The following is a 20,477-nucleotide window of genomic DNA, read 5'->3' on the forward strand; positions in this document are numbered from 1 at the left end:
TATTCATTAGCATTTCTTGATGAGCTGTAGTGCACCTGAGCACTGTACACAATGTTTATTATTATTATTATTATTATTATTATTATTATAGATAGACAGACAGACAGACATATAGATAGATAGAGAGACAGACAGTTAGACACACACACATACATACATACATACATACATGGATGCCTACATACATGCATACATACATCTGGATAAACTGGGATTTTCAGAAAGAGAAATCGACCAGCTGATTCATACATTACAAGTGCAATCTGTAAGTGGAACAGTAAAAATATGCAAGACTTTTCTCAAGTTCCAAATGTAAATTTGTCTGTGTTAATTACATCCCAAAGATGGAGCCTTGTATCTATGTTGGTAACCCGCTCCCTCCTCAGTGGAAGATTTATAATGATAACAAAATAGAAGAGACACAGATATGTAAGACCATTCAAATAAATGAGATTTATACAAGTACACAGTTTTTATTATTATGATTATTTGTACAGAATATTCTCTTTAAATCCCTGTCTGACATGCGTTTCTGCTGCATAAAATATCTTGCTATATGGTGTTCATTTGCATCCTGTTGGTTCATCTGCATCCAGATTTCATCCTGATTAAAACATATCCATGCAACTTTATTCAAAGTGTTGTCATTATTAAAACTTGAAGAGAGGCGGCGAGCTGGCAGAATTGTTAGCACACTGGACAAAATGCTCAGTGGTATTTCGTCCATTACTACATTCTGAGTTCAAATTCCGCCCAGGTCTACTTTACCTTTTATCCTTTCGGGGTCAAGAAATTAAGTACCAGTTGAGTACTGGGGTCGATCTAATCGACTATCTCCCTTCCCCAAGTTTCAGGCCTTGTGCCTTTGGTAGAAAGGATTATTAAAGTTTGAAGCAAAGTTAAATTCTTATCTGTTCTCTATGGCAATTCATATATGAACAATGACATTGCATCTCCTACAAAACTTAACTTAAGATCAAACTGGAGAGGTAGCAGAGAGGAAGCATTTCAAATTGTGGGAGGATACAAAAATTCATATGAAAGGCACCACACCCTGTAAAGAGGTTGATGTTAGGAAGGGCATCCAGCCATAGAAACCATGCTGCAACAGATATTTGGAGTCTGGTCAGCTCCTTGTCAAACTGCCCAACCCATGCCAGTATAGAGAACAGATGTTAACTGATGGTGGTGGTGATGATGATGATGATGATGATGAAGAATTCTCTTGTTATTGGATACATACACAAATATGAGCACGAGAAATACTGGTGGAACATTGCTATCAAAACTTCCGTCAAGTGTAAGCATAACAGGTTGGATGTTGTTGTTGGGGACATATATGAAGAAGTATGTACCATCAAAGAAGTCAGCTGGCCTGCTGATGTGAATATCTCTTTGAAAATCAAAAGAAAGAAAATAACTGTGAATGACTGCTTCAAAATCTCCAGTTTGTACATCAAGATTACAAATTTACATTTGTACCAATAATAATTGGTAAACTTGGTTTTGTAAGTAAATATCTATCAGTTTGGATAAGCTTGGATTTTCAGAAAAGAAATCAACTGATTCGCACATAACAAATGCAATTTGTAAGCGGAACAGTAAAATTATGCAAGACTTTTCTCAGGTTTAAAATGTGACATTGATTTCATAAGCTATTATTCCAAAGATGGAGCTTTGTATCTTTGTTAGAAACCAGCTCCTTCTTCCAAGGAAGAATTTATATATATTTTGCCAACTTAGTAGAAATGCTTCACTAAGGAGTTCCAATAAGGTCGAAACATGCTAGTTGCATCTCAACCACCACCACAACTACCACTCTGAAGAATGCAGTCCCTAGCAGACAAAAAGACGGGATGGACACGACTGGAGTGTCATTGATCATTGGTGTCTGCTTCATCCAAGCTAAAAACTTAGTTATCAATCGACGTATTAAGAATGGCAACCAAATCTCCCTCAAGTCACATTCTACTGTCATAAACTAGGAAGAACACACGGGATAGCATAGTCCCAGATATACTGCGACTGAAAAATGTGTCGAGATGGTCACGATTGGAACACCATTAATTGAGGCTGCTCTACTTTGGGCTCAACACCACCACCATTATCATCATTCCAAGAAAGATGTCAACATCACCTTCACTGCCATTACCATTACCACCATCTTCATCATCGCATCACTACAAACACTACTTCAAAGAAAGTACCACCGCCGCTACTACCTGCACCACCACTATTATTACCTATTTCTTTACTACCCACAAGGGGCTAAACACAGAGAGGACAAACAAGGACAGACATAAGTATTAAGTCGATTACATCGACCCCAGTGCGTAACTGGTGCTTAATTTATCGACCCCGAAAGGATGAAAGGCAAAGTCGACCTCGGCGGAATTTGAACTCACAACGTAACGGCAGAAGAAATACTGCAAAGCATTTCGCCCGGCGTGCTATCGCTTCTGCCAGCTCGCCGCTACTATTACCAACAACAACAACACGTCCACCTCCATCACCATTCCCACAAGAATGCCACCACCACCACTACCATCACATGATCACCACAGTAGATGATAAATCTTTCTCCCCCACCCCTTCTACTCCATCGTTTGTTTTTCCTCAGTGGGAAAAGGAGTGGAAACGAAATAACAAGTGTTTTCGCGCAAACTCACGAGTTTGAGAAAACTAACCTTGTGCTTATACACACAGACACACAGACACACATATATATTTATATTATAGTTGTTGAGTATATAAACATATATAAGTATATATAGATATACAAATATATGTTTATATTAACTTTTATTTGTCTGAATAATTAGTTTTATAGGTGCTTATAATTATTATGTCGTCCCAAAGCAATTCCCTTTTCCAAACCCAAACTATTTTCGACTCCCTCAGCTATGGTCCCGCTCCAGAAGCCGACACCATCGTCCAGGTAATAATCAAATATTTATTCTACATTTTCGATCTTTCTTCTTTGTCATTTTACAGTGTTTTGATTCAGTTTTGCGTTAATCATTCAATCAATCACTTAATCAGACATTTATTCGAATACCCTGACAATGTATAAACTTGTATTAGATATATAATAACTTTCTTTCTTCGTAAACTTTTTAAAAAGTTGTGTTGTTTAACTCCAGGTCAGTTTGTGTTTGAGTCAATCTATCAGATGAACAAAGACGTTCCAGACTCGACCAACCCGTTTATATATATATATATATATATATATATTATATATATATATATATATATATATATATATATAGGACTTTATTAAACGTGTCTTTTTTCAAGACGATACGATGCAAAGCTTTTGACTGCTATTTCTAATTAACAGAATGACCTCTGAGAGGCCCTCATGTATAAAGTTGTTAATTGCAAGGTAATTAGTGTCAAAGTCCGTTTAAGCTTGATTTTGTTTATCTCCAGGTCAGTCCTGATCAAATAGACAGACCTGTGATCAAAGTCATTCCAATCGTAACCACCTCGCCTGTTTATATTTTCTTTAACGTATCTACGACTACATCAACCAATATGTCGTTTCTTTCCTTCTGACGACCTCATAGAAGCTCCCTCGATGGTTCGTCTCTCTTTGGGGCTGAAGTTGTGGTATAGTTTGGTACTGATGGTGGCTAACAGAATTGATTGGGATGCTGGATAAAATTTCTTTGCTGACACTTCGGTCGTTTTTTACTTTCATTCATTGAGGTTCGATTAAATAAATATATATAGTAGGTTCAATGTGTGTGGCACATAGAATTCATTATTAAAAAAATGACAGTTCTTTATCAAGTGATCCACCCCCTGTATCTCTAAAACAGGGAACAGACAGTTCAGTATTGTTGCCCTAAATCGTTAATCGATCCCTCGCTCTCTCCTGTTCTGGAGTGGAGATAAGCCTGACAAATAAATGCCCAACACCATAATATTTGGGTGTATACATTTTACCCCTGTATGAAATTAGCAGCTGAATAATTCCCATTTCTTTTGCGAGGGCGTTAGACAAGTTTAAATCTTTAAAACCATCTTGATTTTTATTTTAAACACTGCAGTTTGTCTACTGATTTTAAATTCTCTTAGCCCTCCATCTCCCACGTGTTAGGTGGGGGCTGCCCCATGTGAGAAACTCAGATGTATTCAATTACATACCCCTGGTTGCTCCTTCCCCCAAACTTTTTCGGGGTTAATGCTAGCATTAATAATTGTTTTCTGATTTAGACGTGAGGCCGGCAAAGAGGGTTTGTTAATGTCATTGATCCTGTAATTGACTGATACTTTATTTTATCGACTTCTGAAAGGATGGAATGAAAAGTTGACCACAGTGAAATTTGAACTCAGAACATAAAGACCCAGAAAAATACAATTTTATTATGGCGAAATGAAAAACAAAATGAAAGTGAACGTTCGTGACCTAGTGAAAAATAGTTAGCATTTTAGTTTATCGGTTTTGTTTTGGCCAAATCTTCCTTACATAACTCCACATTGTCTTAAAAGGAAACTTAAGATCATATACCCCTAAGTGTAGTATGTCTGAATAAAGCAGTGGTTTTCAACCAGGGTTCCGCTAGTACAGTTCAGGGGTTCCGCAAGAAGTTACAAAACTGCTAAAATCGGCAGTAATTTTTAATTCTCCTGTGCAGATATGTGTGCATAAGACAATTAAATTATTGCACAGGGGTTCCTCGAGCCAGTGGAATGTTTCCTTGGGGTTCCGCTCCAGCCAAAAGTTTGAAAAGCACTGGAATAAAGGATGGGATGTATTCATGCACATAAACCGTTAGTTCGAGTATTGTCGAGTAAAAAATCCCGATCTATTGCATTTGTAACAGGATGTCGGAAATTGTTACAATATCTGTCACGCTTAATAACTCCGTTAGGAGGTGTTTAATGTCATATTTTTTGATTTAATAAGAATTAACCCATTATATTCTCAAACAATCCCCGCAGAAGTATAAAAGTTCTTGATATAAAGAAATTGATTCGATCACCGTTCGATGATCCGATGTCTTTAACAAAAAAATAACTCCGCTTTCACTTAATCCAGAACCTGTTTTTACCGACGCTATTCTACATGTATGCGTTATGAAACATTTTGATTCTTTTGGATTTTTTTTTCATTATCTTTTTACTTGTTTTAGTGTGCTTATTATTTTTTTAAAGTCTGATGGTGTCACTCGCCAAACCGCAGAATTACGTAAACTAGTCAACTGTTAAGCGGCGGTGGTGCGTCACGCACAGCAGGCTTCCACACAATTTCTATCTGCCAAATTCATTCGCAAGGCCTTGGTCATTTCAGGGCCATAGTAGAGGACGGTTAGGGTCAAGTTATAAAACATTAACTGAGGACACTTGTCCAAATTGCTATCCACTGGGACTGAACCTGCAATGATGCCGTTGTAAAGTGAGCTTCTAAGCCACACGGCCATACCCAGAACCTTTTATTTTTACCAACGCTATTCTGCATGTATTCCGGGTGCGCTAAGCGAGTGCAGCTCACCCATCAAAAAACGGCAGATTCATTTTTACTCTTTTACTTGTTTCAGTCATTTGACTGCGGCCATGCTGGAGCACCGCCTTTAGTCGAGCAAATCGACCCCGGGACTTATTCTTTGTAAGCCCAGTACTTATTCTATCGGTCTCTTTTGCCGAACCGCTAAGTGAAGAATTATAAATATTATCCTTATAAATTTTTATTCTTTTATTTTTTTCATTAATTTGACTGCGGCCATGCTGGAACATCACCTTTAGTCGAACAAATTGACCCCAGGACTTATTCTTTCTAAGCCTAGTACTGCGTTTCTTTTGCCGAACTGCTAAATTACGTGGACGTAAAAACACCAACATCAGTTGTCAAGCGATGGTGGGGGGGGACTAACACATACACACACACATACATTCTGTTTTTGCCAACGTTATTCTCCTTATATACCGAATAAGTCTGTCCATCTATCCATCACCTGGTTTAAACAAAATTAACTTTGAAGGAAATCAAAGAGGCTAATCAAAACCTTTAAACATTATAGGTAGGCGCAGCCCCGGGAACTTTTTGAAGAGGGGGGGACAAGGTCAGAAGGGCATACAATTCAGAAGGAAAGGGCATAATAACATTATTTAGTAGGGCACACTTCTTTTCTTAAGGGGAGCATGTACCCCCCCCCCCCGAGTCTGCCCTTGATAGGAGCAAATATTAAAGATCGATGAATGGTGCTGGAGTGGCTGTTTGGTAAGACGTTTGCTTCCCAATGACATGGTTCCAGGTTCAGTCCCACTGAGTGGCATCTTGGGCAAGTGTCTTCTACTATAGCCTCAGGCCAACCAATGTCTTGTGAATGAATTTGGTTGACAAAACCTGAAAGGAGCACATTCTGTATATATCTTTGGTACTCTGTTGGTTATGATGAAGAGGGTTCCAGTTGATCCGATCAATGGAACAGCCTGCTCATGAAATTAACATGCAAGTGGTTGAGTACTCCACAGACAAGCATACCTTTAATGTAGTTCTCAGGAAGAATCAGCATGATGGGATAATTCCTTCTACTAAAATTGCTCAAGGTGGTACCTCAGCATGGTCAGTGTATTGACTGAAACAAGTAACGGATAAAAATCTATAAAAGAAAAAGAAACTATATAAAAGTGGAATATTTCCTTTTCTTCTCTCTCTCACCATCAATGTATAATAATAATAATAATAATAATAATAATAATAATAATAATAATAATAATAATAATAATAATAATAATAATTCATTCGTTTATTGGCCACAAGGGCTTACAAAAATCAATTAAAACATAAAGGGACAAAACACAGGACAAAAGTTACAAAGGGTTTTGTCCGTTTGAAAAAGTCCGTGTACAAAAGCAGGATAACAACGAAATGTAAGTAACAATTAAAACTCCCAATAGGGGGAGGCGCTTCGAAAGGTTTACTCGTGGGAAAACCCATAAAAGCCACGGGAGCCTGGTCATAATAATTGTCAAAACAAGTGTTAACTGATGAAGTGGGAAAAGATAGTGGTGGCAGTGTGTGTGTGTGGTAAGGCATTAGTCATCAGAATGTCTGACAAGCATGAAATCTGGAACAGAAAATGTTCTACTTTTTGTTTTCCTTTTTCCATCCTCGTGACATTTCTAAGGTTGACATTACAGACATCTTTTTGTAGTGGAATTTTCTCACGATGGAATTTACCTGGAACCGTATATATATGTTTATATATATATATATATATATATATATTATATATATATAATATAATATAAACAGCAGTTTGCTATTTTTCACCAAATACGAGAATTGTAATTGTCACTTAAATGTGACTAAGGTGTTAAGAAGCACCTACATTGCTAGAAATAAGAGCTAAACTACTATAATGTTGTAGTTAACACAGATGTATGAAAACATATACACTGTTAGTGCTTATGTTTTCATTCATGTGCATTAACTACAGCATTATAGCAGTTTAGCTCTTATTTCTAGCAATGTAGGTGTTTCTTTAGTCACATTTAGTGACAATTTTGTACACACATACACATAAACACACATATATGTGCACACACACACATATATACATATAGATACACACACATACACATATAAAATCATTATCTGCATTGTGTATGGCCATGACTTGCATATTTATTCTTAACACATTCCAGCAGATTCAAACAAAAAATATGTAAAGCATTGTTGTGTATGTCACAGAACAACTTCTCGTTTTTACGACAATAATCATCATCAATCATCAATAATGTGTTTATAAATATTCTGAGCGCCTGGTTTCCCTGGGCATGGATTCACTGAAGCTCTGGCATCTGGCGACGGACTTGGTAAACACCCACAAAGTTATCAACCACCTCACCAACAACAACACTGAACACCTTTTTGATCTCCATGTGTCTAACACACGTGGACATGCCTACAAAGTCAGAAAACAACACAGCTCCCATGACTTTCGGAAACATTTTTTCACGCTCAGAGTTGCTGAAGCATGGAATAAACTGCCTGCGTCAGTTGTTGACTGCCATGACACTGCATCCTTTAAGGCCCTCATGCTTTCCGAAATCCGCCGAAACTACACCTGATTATATATACACTTTAGATGAGTTGTAGTGCACCTGAGCACTGTACACAATTATTATTATTATTATTATTATTATTATTATTATTATTATATTATTATTATTATAAATGGATTATTATCATGGGCTCTCAGAAATGTTGAGTTAGTGTCCAATGTGCTGGAAGACCACTAGGAATGAGATACCCCTTATCTTTTGTTAAGGCATGTCCCCAGGAGAAGGTCACTCTGGTATAAAACCAGATGTGCAAGGAGTGGCAATGAACATTTTGGAGATATTTTGCTTGCACTTGAGATCGTTGTGCTCCCACATTCCTGAGCCTGCAACCCTTGTTGGCACTGGATATCTCACCCAGGCTTGTCTCTAGATTGTGTCAGTAGGATCTGGGAGGTGCTGTGCAAGCCCTATTGGACCTAAATTTTATGTTTTGCAACTATTCAATGCCTAGTTGTGGAGGAGGACGCCACAGCAAGTACGGAAGCTGCTGACGAGAACCCAGGTGAAGCCAACAATTGTTGCAACAACTTCATGCATAGGCATTGCTGTCGTTTTGTATGGGCAATGATTAGTGATGGTCTTTTTTGGTCATGAGTGGACAGCCATCATTATCGTCATCATCATCATCTTCATTTTAACATCCACTTTCACATGCTTGTAAGGCTCAGACAGAAGATATTGAGAAATATTTTCTATTGCCAGAGAACCTTCCGGTTGCCAACACTTACCCCTTCCCAATAAAGGTAATATTGTCTGCCTGCCTTGCCTGTCCAGACATGTTTTTTCATGCTTGAATGACTGAAGTTCATTTACAATTTTTGCATAGAATCAAGTGAAGCGGGGAGAGAGACATACACACATACATACACACACATGCACACACACATGCACATACATAAATGCACACATACATGCTCATACACATGCACATACACACACATATACACTCTCACTCTCACAATGAACTACTTTTAGATTCTGTCTACTTGTTCCAGGCTTATGGTGCCATGCTATGGGACGGAACCAGAAATCATGTGGTTGGAAGGCAAACGTCTTTACAACACTGTCATTCATGTGCCTGTGTGTGTGTGTGTGTGTGCGTGTGTAAAGTTTTGTGGTTTGATATTTGTGTGTGTGATATTTTCTCATGGTGTGTTTGTGTGTCTATATGAAACTCCATTGTGGCTTGTTTGTATTATTGTGTGCGTGTGTGTGTGTGTGTTGTGTGTGTGTGTGTGCATGAATCCTTGTGGTGGTTTCTTTGTGTAAGCCCACTGACACTTGACTTTTCAAATCCTGCTTAACAACTTGACCTATTCCCAGTATCAATTACTATGGAGAGAGAGAGAGAGAGAGATAATGAATGTTAGACTTTGTAGTTATGTTTCAGGGGGAGTGGGAAGGAAGGTGTATGTTTGAGTGAAAACAGCTAAGGAGACTTAGATAAGGGCCTAGTGTTCCTTCTGTTATCTTTTATTTGTTTCAGTCATTAGACTGTGGCCATGCTGGAGCACCACCTTGAAGGGTTTGACCCCAATATGTATCTTTTTTTTCAAACCTGGTATTTACCCTGTTCTTATGTTTTGCTGAACTTCTATGTTATGGGGACACATACAAGCCTTCAACAATTGTCAGGCTGTTGAGGATGCAAACACAGATACAAAGACACACACACATACAGTAATCCCTCAACTATCCCAGGTTACATTCCAAAACCCTCCACAATAGATGAAAATCCACGAAGTTGAAACAATACTGTATATTTTTTTTTTTTTATAATTTGCATATATTTATCTTATTATAAATGCAAAACAACACCATAGAGGAATTGATGTAAGCTTAAATAATAAACTGCAATAGGTGAACTGCGATATGGCGAGGAATTGCTGTATATATGATGGGCTTCTTTCAGTTTTCGTGTACTAAATCTGCTCACAAAGCTTTGGCCTGCCCAATACTATAGTAGAAGACACTTGCCTAAGATTCCATGCAGAGAGACTAAACCCAGAACCATGTGGTTGGGAAGTGAACTTCTTACCACACACCCACACCTGCACCTCTATCAGATATATGTTTGTATATATCAGGGAAAAAAAAAAAAAAGCTGACAGATTCTGAGTTCAATTGCTATCACTGACACAAAGTTCAAAGGTCGTCAATGATTGCCAACTTTTAACCCTTACATTACCATATGTTTGTTGAAATACATTATCTTTGCTTCAGTTAATTTTGAAAATAATGTATTTGTCAAATTTTTGGTGGGTGAAAAATAAAAGGGATCCCTTGTTTGATGTATCCCTAGAAGTCTATGACAGGGCTGAGGTCAGTGACCATGTGAGACTATCTGGCACTGTCATGCTATTAGCTGTCAGAAGTGAAAGTAGAAAAATCTGACGCCGTTTATTTACATACCACCACGCTGTTAGGTTTATAAGTCAATTGAAGTTCAATTTAAAGTTTATAAATAAATACATTTCATTCCATGTTCTGTTTAAACTTTATAAATGAATATATTCTTGCATTATTCATTATTGTTTTTAAAAAAGAAATCACACCAAATCTGCACAAATGACCCACCACCACCGCGATCACATACACCAATCATACACATGTGTGTGTGTATGTATATGTGGCTATATGTCTGACTAATGTGTGTGTGTCTGTATATATTGTATGTGTGTATAAGTAGTTATATGCTTATATTATCCATTATAGTAATATTTGTCTATTGAAATCCATTTTAAGGCGGTCAATAGTTTAATTAAAGATGTGTCTATACATGTATATATATATATACATGTGTATACATATATATATATACATGTGTATATATACATGTGTATACATGTATATATACATGTGTATACATTACACATGTATATATATATATATGTATACACATGTATATATATATATATATATGTATACACATGTATATATACACATGTGTATATATATATATATATATATGTATACACATGTATATATACACATGTGTATATATATATATATATATATATATATCCAAAGGAAATATGGTGTTTTTTAAAAACAATAATGAATAATGCAAGAATATATTTATTTATAAAGTTTAAACAGAACATTGAATGAAATGTATTTATTTATAAACTTTAAACTGAACTTCAATTGTGTTATAAACCTAACAGTGTGGTGGTGCGTAAATTAACGAAGGTATAAACCTGACGTAAATACACGAAGTTGGCGTCAGATTTTTCTACTTTCACTTCTGACAGCTAATAGCATGACAGTGCCGATTATCTTATTAGTCCCTACCCTGACCCCCATCCCTTACATCTCGTGTAATCATGGAACTATATGGAACTTTTTTTCTTTTACTCTTCCAGGAATGGTTAAATAAACATGAAAGAAAATTTGGACATTTCATTGACGGAAAGTGGGATAAACCAGAAGGACGAGAGACCGTTAACAGCACAAACCCTTCAACAGGTTTATGAACAAGTTTTATTTGAACCCTTTTGATACCATCCTGCTTGAGACTGCCCCCCCACCTCCTGTTGTAACTTCCAGCTTAAAGTGATTTATATTAAAAAACCTTCTTTCAAAACTGTTAATGTATGTTCCAAATCCAAGATTAATGATGGCATTATTATCTTAATTCAATTTTTTCAAAATTAAATGAAACTAACCCTTTAATGTTTAAACCGGCTGTATCCGGCCCAAATATTCTACACATTTTATGCTCAAACTGGCCAGAGCCAGCATCTCACACCTACCCTGCAATGTCATTCTAAAAATAAGCAATTACATCTTTCCTGTCTTGAAGCTACAAAATAATATCAGATAAAATTTTTTAAATGTAAATAAATAAGGATTATTTTTGCCAAATTAATATGAATGCTAAAGGGCTAAAGCAGTGTATTTCAAACAAAAAGATGCTAACAAAAGTGTTGAGCACAAGTTGTTAAGTTGATCTCTGTCTTTTATAGAATGGCGAACATTTGAACCGGACTTCTGGTTCCTTCCCTGCCAACTTACAAGCTTCTTAACTCTTTTAAGTACCATTCCTGCCCCTGATTCTATGATAGAAACTTCCTATTTTAAAATGATCTAAATTTGATTTCCATCAAAATTTCATGTTAATTTATGTTCTAAACACTAACTTAATAATAGCCATTATTTTACTAAATTCTTTATCATTTTCAAAATTAATTGAAGGAAAGGCAGTGCATGCTGATAGAAATAAAGTAACAAAAGGGTTAATATATCTGAAAGCGACAATTGGGGCTATTGTCTGTAAAACATATGGTTTCTTGGTCTTTGAAGATCTTCTGGCCATTTGCAAGAACTGGCTTTCCAGTCTTGTGGTTCACAAACAGACTTGAACCATGGTGTGTAAATCAATATCCCATGGCTTTGTGCCACACTATTTGAATAGATTAAGGCCATATTCAGTAAAAGTTCTGGTGCCATGATCTTTCAAAGTTCAAGGACCATGGATTGAATTGACTGGTGTCATTAACCATGATCAGTGAAAGCTTTGCTTCAATGTGTAATAGAAGATACAGCACCAAGAACTTTGAGAGGACTAGTGCCAAAGTCTGTAGGAGATTTGGGACCAAGATCTGAGAAAGTTCTGCTGCCAAGCTCTCTCTCTCTCTCCCCCCCTCTCTCTCTCTTTATATATATATATATATATATATATATATATATATATAAATTAATTAATTTCACCCTTCATTATTACGGATAACCATATTTTATCTCAGTAGATGACCACAGCATCTTGTTTTGGCTACACGCGGGTGGGAAGGGGCTGGTGACACAATCTTTTCATTCACACTTTGAGTTTGGTGATACTAGTTGCGGATTCTAGCTCGCTCTGATACTGAGTTGAGTTGGTGCCTTCTAGTATCTCAAAATTCAATATATAATCATTTATGATTATAGTATTCTACGCTGAAGAGAAAAGAAGTTTTGGTAAGGTAGAATTATTTAATATTTAATTCTTATGCTTTCCTAAAAACTTGATTTCGAAACGTGCGTCCGTAGATAACTTAAAATTGTATGATAGATTGCCGTCAATTCATTCTCTCTTACCTGTTTGTGTCTGCCTTCCAATTGCTGTTTTTACTGAGATCTCCCTTTTTAGTAGAAGAAATAGCTATAACTCTTTGACTGCTATTTCTAAATTCGGTATGTGGTAAGGCAATTCGTTGCTAAACCCTTTATTGCTTAGTATATATATATATATATATATATAAATATATATATATCCCTCTCTCTCTTTATTTCTCTCTCTCCCCCTCTCTTTATTTCTCTCTCATATGCACAAAAAAAAGGTTTCTGATTAAAACTCTTCTCCTTGCTCTTTTCCACTTTCTATCTCTAGATGAAATTCTAGCCACAACCATCCAGGGTGTACAAGATGATGTTGAAGCTGTTGTTAAGGCTGCAAAGAAAGCCTTTACTTCATGGAGTACCCTGTCACCCCACACAAGGGCTCGTTATCTCTACAGGTAAGACAAAGCCCAACTCTATCTACCCAGGACTACTGTTGTTATTGTTGCTATTTAATCCAAGAATTGATCATAAATCTGATTTAACTGATCTGTGATGAGACAGTCCAGTCATGACTATCCAATCTTGTATTTTTCTTTGAAGATTGTATGGTGTTATTTAATGGGTAGGGATGTATGGCTGCTATTTCTAGCATGTTGTAAGGGTATGATTCTGTGTGTTTTTATGCATATCATGCAGTGTCTGAGAGCACTTTTGTGGGTGCCCTATTGTGTAAATGTGGTCTTCTGTATGGTTGTAGTTTAACCCTTTCGTTACCAACTTGGCTGAAACTGGCTCTGAGTACATATGTCTTGTTTGCATAAGTTCTGAATTAAAACCTTCCACCAAACCTTAGTTTATGTTCCTAATGATAACTAAGTTATTTTACTAAATTTTTTGTTATATTTAAAATTAATTGAAAGAAACACAGAGCATCTCAACAGAAATATGGTAACAAAAGGGTTAAAAAAAAATGATTAATTTAACCTTTTCAGTACCAACCCAACTGAAACTGCCTCTGGCACTGTAGTGCAAATGTCTTGTTTTCGAAGGTTCTGAATTAAAATCTTCCGCCAAACCTGAGTCACAATTTATGTCCCTAACACAAGCTGAATGATAACTAATTGAAAGAAACACAGAGTATCGCAACAGAAATATGGTAACGAAAGAGTTAATGGGGGTGATTATAGTGTGGGTGTGCTTTTGAGGTTGGCATTCTGTGCCTCTGTCCTTCTCAGTGTAGTTATGTGAATGTTGTTTTACAAATGTGAAACCATCCAAGTTTTATGCATTTTCATGGTTGCAATTGTTTGTTCTGATTAAACTTTATTTATTTTCGTTTCAGTATTGCAAGAAACATTCAGAAGCACCAGAAGTTGTTGGCGGTGCTGGAGAGCATGGATAATGGTAAACCAATCCGAGAGACTCGTGACTATGATATTCCAACAGTTATAAACCACGTCTACTATCATGCTGGATGGGCTCAGCTGATGGACACCGAAATGAGGGGCTGGAAACCACTTGGTAAGGAACAGTACAAAAGTCCTTCTCTTTCAGCTTTTGTAAATTCATTATTCAGGGCCAACTGTGCACATTATTTTGTGTCGTTCTAAATCTTAGAGGGTTCACTTGTAAAAAGTATTGGTTAGAGGAAAATATGGAATGTAAACATACATACATACACATACGTACATACATATCCACATATATACACATACATACATAGCTTGATTACCAACCACATGGTTCCAGGTTCAGTCCCACCACATGGCATCTTGGCACGGGTCTTCTGCTATAACCTTGGGCCAACCAAAACCTTGTGAGTGGATTTGTTAGACGGAAACTGAAATAAGCGCATTATATATATATATATATATATGTTTGTGTGTCTGTGTTTGTCCCCTCATCATTGCTTGACAACCAATGTTAGTGTATTTACATCTCTGTAACCTAGCGGTACGGCAAAAGAGACTGATAGAATAAGTACTAGGCTTACAAAGAATTAGTCCTGGGGTCGATTTGTTCAACTAAAGGCAGTGCTCCAGTATGGCTGCAGTCAAATGACTGAAACAAAGAAAAATGAAATACATACATCCATACATATCTATACACAAACACTAGGTGCAGATGTGTCTGTATGATTAAGAACCTTGTTACCCCAGCATGTGCATTTGGGTTCACTCCCTGGGCAAGTACTTTTTACTCTGTCCCTAAGCTGTAAGTGGATTTGGTTGACAGAAACCGAGAGAAGCTTGTCGTGTGTGTGTGTGTGGATAAATGTATCCCTTTGAGCTATGGACAGTGATGTTGATTCTCTTGGTCAGCAAAGCAACTACTAACTCAGTGCATTCAAAGATGAGGGAATGAAAACTCCCTTTCTTGTGTATTTGTGTGTCTATTTGCATACATGTGTGTGTATATTTGTATGTGCATGTTTATGAGTATTTGTGTGTGTGTGTGAATGCATGTGTTTGTGTGTTTTTCTGTGTGTAGTTCAATTGCTATCACTGAGACTGAGTTCAAAGGTCATCAAATACACAGCAGGCTTTTAACCCTTACATTGCCTTATCTCTGAATTTTTTTCAATTAATTTCAATACAAATACCTTTTCCTGCAGGTGTTGTCGTGGGCATCGTTCCATGGAATTTTCCACTGATGATCCTCATGTGGAAAGTATGTCCTGCCTTGGCAATGGGTAACACAGTCATCTTAAAACCAGCATCTTATACCCGGCTCAGCTGCCTGCTACTGGCTGAGATCTTTGCCCAGGCTGGGTTGCCTGCAGGGGTATTTAATGTTGTCACTGGCAATGGAGCATTTGGCAGCAGTTTAGCGGACCATATTGATGTTAACAAAGTAGCTTTCACTGGATCCACTGGCGTAAGTAATCAACCTTTTTGTTTTGTTTGCTCTAAGTGCTCCAGCAGGGGTTTTGCCTCTAGCTAACACAAACTAATCAATTTTAATGACTACAAATAAGTAAATTATAAACTATTATTGTTGTTGTTGTTAAGGTGGTGAGCTGCCTTTTACAGAATGACAAACATTTGAACCCCAGACCTTCTGCTTCCCTTTCTACCAGCTTATAAGTTTCTTAACCCTTTAGCATTTAAACCCTCCACATCTGACCCAAATATTCTACCTTTTTTATGTTCAGACCAGCCATATACAACCTCTCCCACCTACCCTACACTGTTATTCTAAAAATAAACAATCACATTATCAAAATAGCTACAAGAAAATGCAGAATTAATTCAAAACAATATAAATAAAGAAGCATTATGTTTGACAGAGTAATTTGGAAGTTAGTTAGTTAGTTAGTTAATTAAAGGGTTGAAGTAATCGAATTAAAACTCTCTATCAAAATTTTATCTTAATTAATGTTTCAAACATCAGCTTCATAATGAGTGATTTTAGTCAATTTTTCATCATTTTCAAAATTAATTGAAACGAAGGCAGCAAAGGTGTTAAATTTATTAATTGGTTTCTTTCTTACTTCCTTTCTAGGTTGGTCGGAAACTGCGTCAATTGACCGCTGGAAGTGGCAAAAAGTTGTCACTGGAATTGGGAGGAAAATCTCCAGTGATAGTCTTTGAAAATGCTGACCTTGATAGTGCTGTGGAGGGTGTAGTTGATGCCATCTGGTTTAATCAAGGACAGGTAAGTGTCAATCTTTCTGTCTGTGCTCTTTATTTCGAGGCTAGGTGTATGCATTTTATAAATTCACTTTAAAGCTCCTTTCTAGATGTAAAAATATTGTAAAATACACTCTGAAGATGAGGTATTTGCATACATTTAAAAAAATATCCTCTCTACACATGTGTCTACTTTTCCATGTTTGCATGGGTCACACACAATTTGTTGAAGCAGATTTTCTATGACTGGATGCTCTTCCTGTCACTAAATCTCACCTATTTTTAAGTAACATGGTATTTCCCCATAGTCAGACGTGTTGTTCATGCCTGATTTTAAGTGTTGATTCCTTTCTTGGTAAATTGTTCAATCACTCTGTTGACAAAAGAAACAGGCTTGGAAGGACTGGAAGAACGGTGGTAGCAAAGAAGTGTATCAGACTGCCAGAAGGGAAGCTAGGAGGTAGGTTTATTTAGCCAGAGGGGAAGCAGATAAGAAAAAATTTGCCAATGTTCTGTGCCGTGAGGACCAAAGACTTGAGGTATTTCTTGTTGCAAGACAGTGTGTGAGAGAGAATCATGATGTGGTAAGAGAGAAATGTGTTCGCATGGATGATGGTTTACTTGCACTAAATGAGGATGCAAAGAGAGAGGTTTGGAGACGCCATTATGAAAGGTTGCTGAAATAAAGAAAATGAATTAGAGAAAGAGAGTCTGCCGAATGTCAACCCAACAGAGGGACCAGCTATCCAAGTTGATAGTACCTTGATTGGTGCAGCCATCTGATTTGCCAGCCCTCAGTCAAAATCGTCCAACCCATGCTAGCATGGAAAGCGGACGTTAAACGATGATGATGATGATGATGCCCTCTTTGAAAACCAGACAACTCTTTTGCTTCTGGTGTTCATGACATGGCTTGTTGCTATAAACAATATAATCACCATTTTACTCACACATTGCAATACTTCAAACAAATTTTCTAACAATCAGTATACTACAATCTGAAATGAAAACCGAATAATATAACATATATTATGAAGCAGCACATATTGTGTGCAAGAATAAAAGAGTATAATGAGGGGTGTCTATTTACTTTTGAGATGTCTTAGTTCATATAATGGGCTTCTTTCAAAATCCTCTCATCAGGCACTTGTTGGCCCAATGCACCACATGGTGGGACTTGAAACTATATAGTTGGGAAGACATATTTTTCAACCACATGACTATGCCACTGCCATATACATATGTGTGTGTCTACACACACACAGATACACACACAGGCATGGCTATGTGGTTAAGAAGTTTGCTTCTACAATAGTCCTGAGCTGTCCAAAGCCTTGTGAGTGAATTTGGTACATGAAAACTGAAAGACTCCTATTGTATATAAGTATGGCTAAGTTACTGTTTATGTAAACCTAGCTAATTATTAATAATTAAGCAGTGAAGAAATGGCAGTCTTTGTCTGACTAATCTGCTACCAACAACTCATCTGAAACATTTCAAAATTTAATGTCAATTTGGATCCAAAGTTTGCTAATCAGTAGTCTCTAATATTTAATAAAGTTGTCTGGCTGAATGGTCAGCATGCTGGTTGAAATGCTTAACAGCATTCTGTCCATCTTTTCATTCTGTGTTCAGATTCTGCCGAGGTCAACTTAGCCTTTCATTCTTTCAGGGTTGATGAAATAAGTACCAGTTGAATACTGGGGTCCGATGTAATTAACTTAAATTGCTGGCCTTGTACCAAAATTCGAAACCGATAATATTGTTTAGCTTAGATTTCCTTTCCTTAACTGTGGTTCTGTCTTCAGGTCTGCTGTGCCGGATCAAAGCTTCTTGTGCAAGAACCCATTTATGAAGAAATGATCAGCAGACTTAAGAAGCGATTGGATTGTTTTCGCATAGGATCTGGCCAAGACAAAGCCATAGATATGGGTGCCATTGTGAACGAGAGTCAAAGAAAATCTATTGATTCTTATGTAGAAGAAGCAAGGAACGAAGGAGCCAAGGTAAGTTTAGTGTTCCTGTCTCTCCCAGTTCCTTTATTCAGGACCATCAAAATATGCTTGTCCCCAATGACCTTTTGATTATGGTGGTGGTGGCAGCGGCAGAAGGTGAGTATTTGAGAGAGTAGACAAATGATTAACTGAATAAATTGTAATTTCTTGAGCCATTTATTTCCTTGTTTTCCAAATTCATGCAGGTGTATCAACCATTGTTGACGATGCCAAACAAAAGATGTTTCTATCTACCCACCTTAATTACAGATGTCCAGACAGTCTCCAGAGTTGTTGAAGAAGAGGTAATTTTCTAGCTGTCTTTTATTCTTTTACTGGTTTCAGTCAGTGGATTGTGGCCATGCTGGAGCAGCTCTTCCAACAATTTCAGATGATCTCATCAATCCACCCTGGTACCTATGCTAAGTTTCTGCTTTATACGTGAAGGGACAAAACTCGATGCTGGTAACCCCTGCAGAGACTCAAGTACCACCATGTGCACACACACACACACACACACACACACAACAGGCTTCTTTCAGTTTTTGCCTACCAAATCTACTCAAACACTTTGGTCAGTCTGGGTCTATAGTAGAAGACACTTTCCCAAGATGCCATGCAGTGGGATTGAACCTGAATCCTTATGGTTGGAAAGCAAACTTCATAACCACTCATACATGTGTGTGTGTGTGTGTGTGTGTATATATGTGTATATGTATGTGTGTTTGTGCATATATGTACGTATATATGCGTGTATGTATCTCTCTCTGTATATGTGTGTGTGTGTGTATATGTATGTGTGTTTGTGCATATATGTATGTATATATGCATGTATGTATCTCTCTCTCTGTATATGTGTGTCTGTGTGTACCCTTATTTCTCTGTATATTTGTAATTTTCTTCCATTCCTACAGATCTTTGGTCCTGTGCTGGTAGCCATGTCTTTCCGTACAGCAAAAGAAGCCATCAAATTGGCCAACAACACGATATATGGTCTTGGAGCGAGTGTGTGGACAGAAACCTCAGCTCTTGGTTTAGAAGTGGCATCAGCCATCCATGCCGGAGCCGTCTGGATCAACTGCCACAACGTGTTTGATGCAGCTGCTGGATTTGGAGGGTTTAAACAGAGTGGTTATGGACGCGATGGTGGGAAAGAGGTAAGTTCGAGGTAGGAATGGTGTGAGTGTTGTGGGTGAAGAGGGAAGACTAGTGTGGAGGTTGTGGTGATGGTGGGGGAAAATTGTAGTGAAGTGGTGATGATGGATGATGTTGTTTATTGCTAGAGAAGTAAGACTGGTTGTGGTGGTGATGTTCTGACTGAACAGATCTGTGATCAAAGCTAATCTGGCCATGGCCATCCTGTACAAGGAACCCAGGCCAACATTATCCAGCATGTATTTGTTTTAAAGATTGTGGAAATGTGATTTGTGGGAGATTTGACTGATTTGGCTGCTTTTTCTAGCAGGTCATGCAACCCTGTAGAGCAGCAGTTCTCAACCATTATATTTACCCATGGATCCCCATAGCTATTTGATGCTTAGAAAGGTCCTATTTGTATAATTAGGTATTATAAAGAAATGTATTGAAAAAACTTAAAATATTTTGTGTATTGAAGAAATATAAGCATCTGGGCCCCTGTTGAGAACCATTGATGTAGGGGGATTCTTTATATAAAGGGTTGTGCCTCACCAAGGCAAATGGCCGTGATCGAGACCTTTGGTGTTATGTCATG

At 37.3% G+C, this 20,477-nt stretch overlaps 1 protein-coding gene across 2 annotated transcripts in view; it reads left to right on the forward strand.

The window, feature by feature from the left end:
• Nucleotides 1–2,560: 2,560 nt before the first annotated feature.
• The window catches only part of LOC115222823 (putative aldehyde dehydrogenase DhaS), a 26,938-nt gene continuing 9,021 nt past the window's right edge, over nucleotides 2,561–20,477 (forward strand). For both annotated transcript variants that reach the window (XR_005003314.1, XM_029793129.2), the window contains exons 1-9: nucleotides 2,561–2,938; nucleotides 11,442–11,544; nucleotides 13,448–13,574; nucleotides 14,462–14,640; nucleotides 15,734–15,996; nucleotides 16,624–16,776; nucleotides 18,560–18,757; nucleotides 18,952–19,050; nucleotides 19,660–19,902. Coding sequence is in view for 1 of the 2 variants with exons in the window: in XM_029793129.2 (XP_029648989.1) it covers nucleotides 2,846–2,938; nucleotides 11,442–11,544; nucleotides 13,448–13,574; nucleotides 14,462–14,640; nucleotides 15,734–15,996; nucleotides 16,624–16,776; nucleotides 18,560–18,757; nucleotides 18,952–19,050; nucleotides 19,660–19,902 (1,458 nt within the window). In the remaining variant the exon portion in view is untranslated. The remainder of the gene's footprint in view (nucleotides 2,939–11,441; nucleotides 11,545–13,447; nucleotides 13,575–14,461; nucleotides 14,641–15,733; nucleotides 15,997–16,623; nucleotides 16,777–18,559; nucleotides 18,758–18,951; nucleotides 19,051–19,659; nucleotides 19,903–20,477) is intronic.

The sequence above is a fragment of the Octopus sinensis genome, linkage group LG21 (assembly GCF_006345805.1).
Source record: "Octopus sinensis linkage group LG21, ASM634580v1, whole genome shotgun sequence".
In the NCBI taxonomy this organism is placed as follows: Eukaryota; Metazoa; Mollusca; class Cephalopoda; order Octopoda; family Octopodidae; genus Octopus; species Octopus sinensis.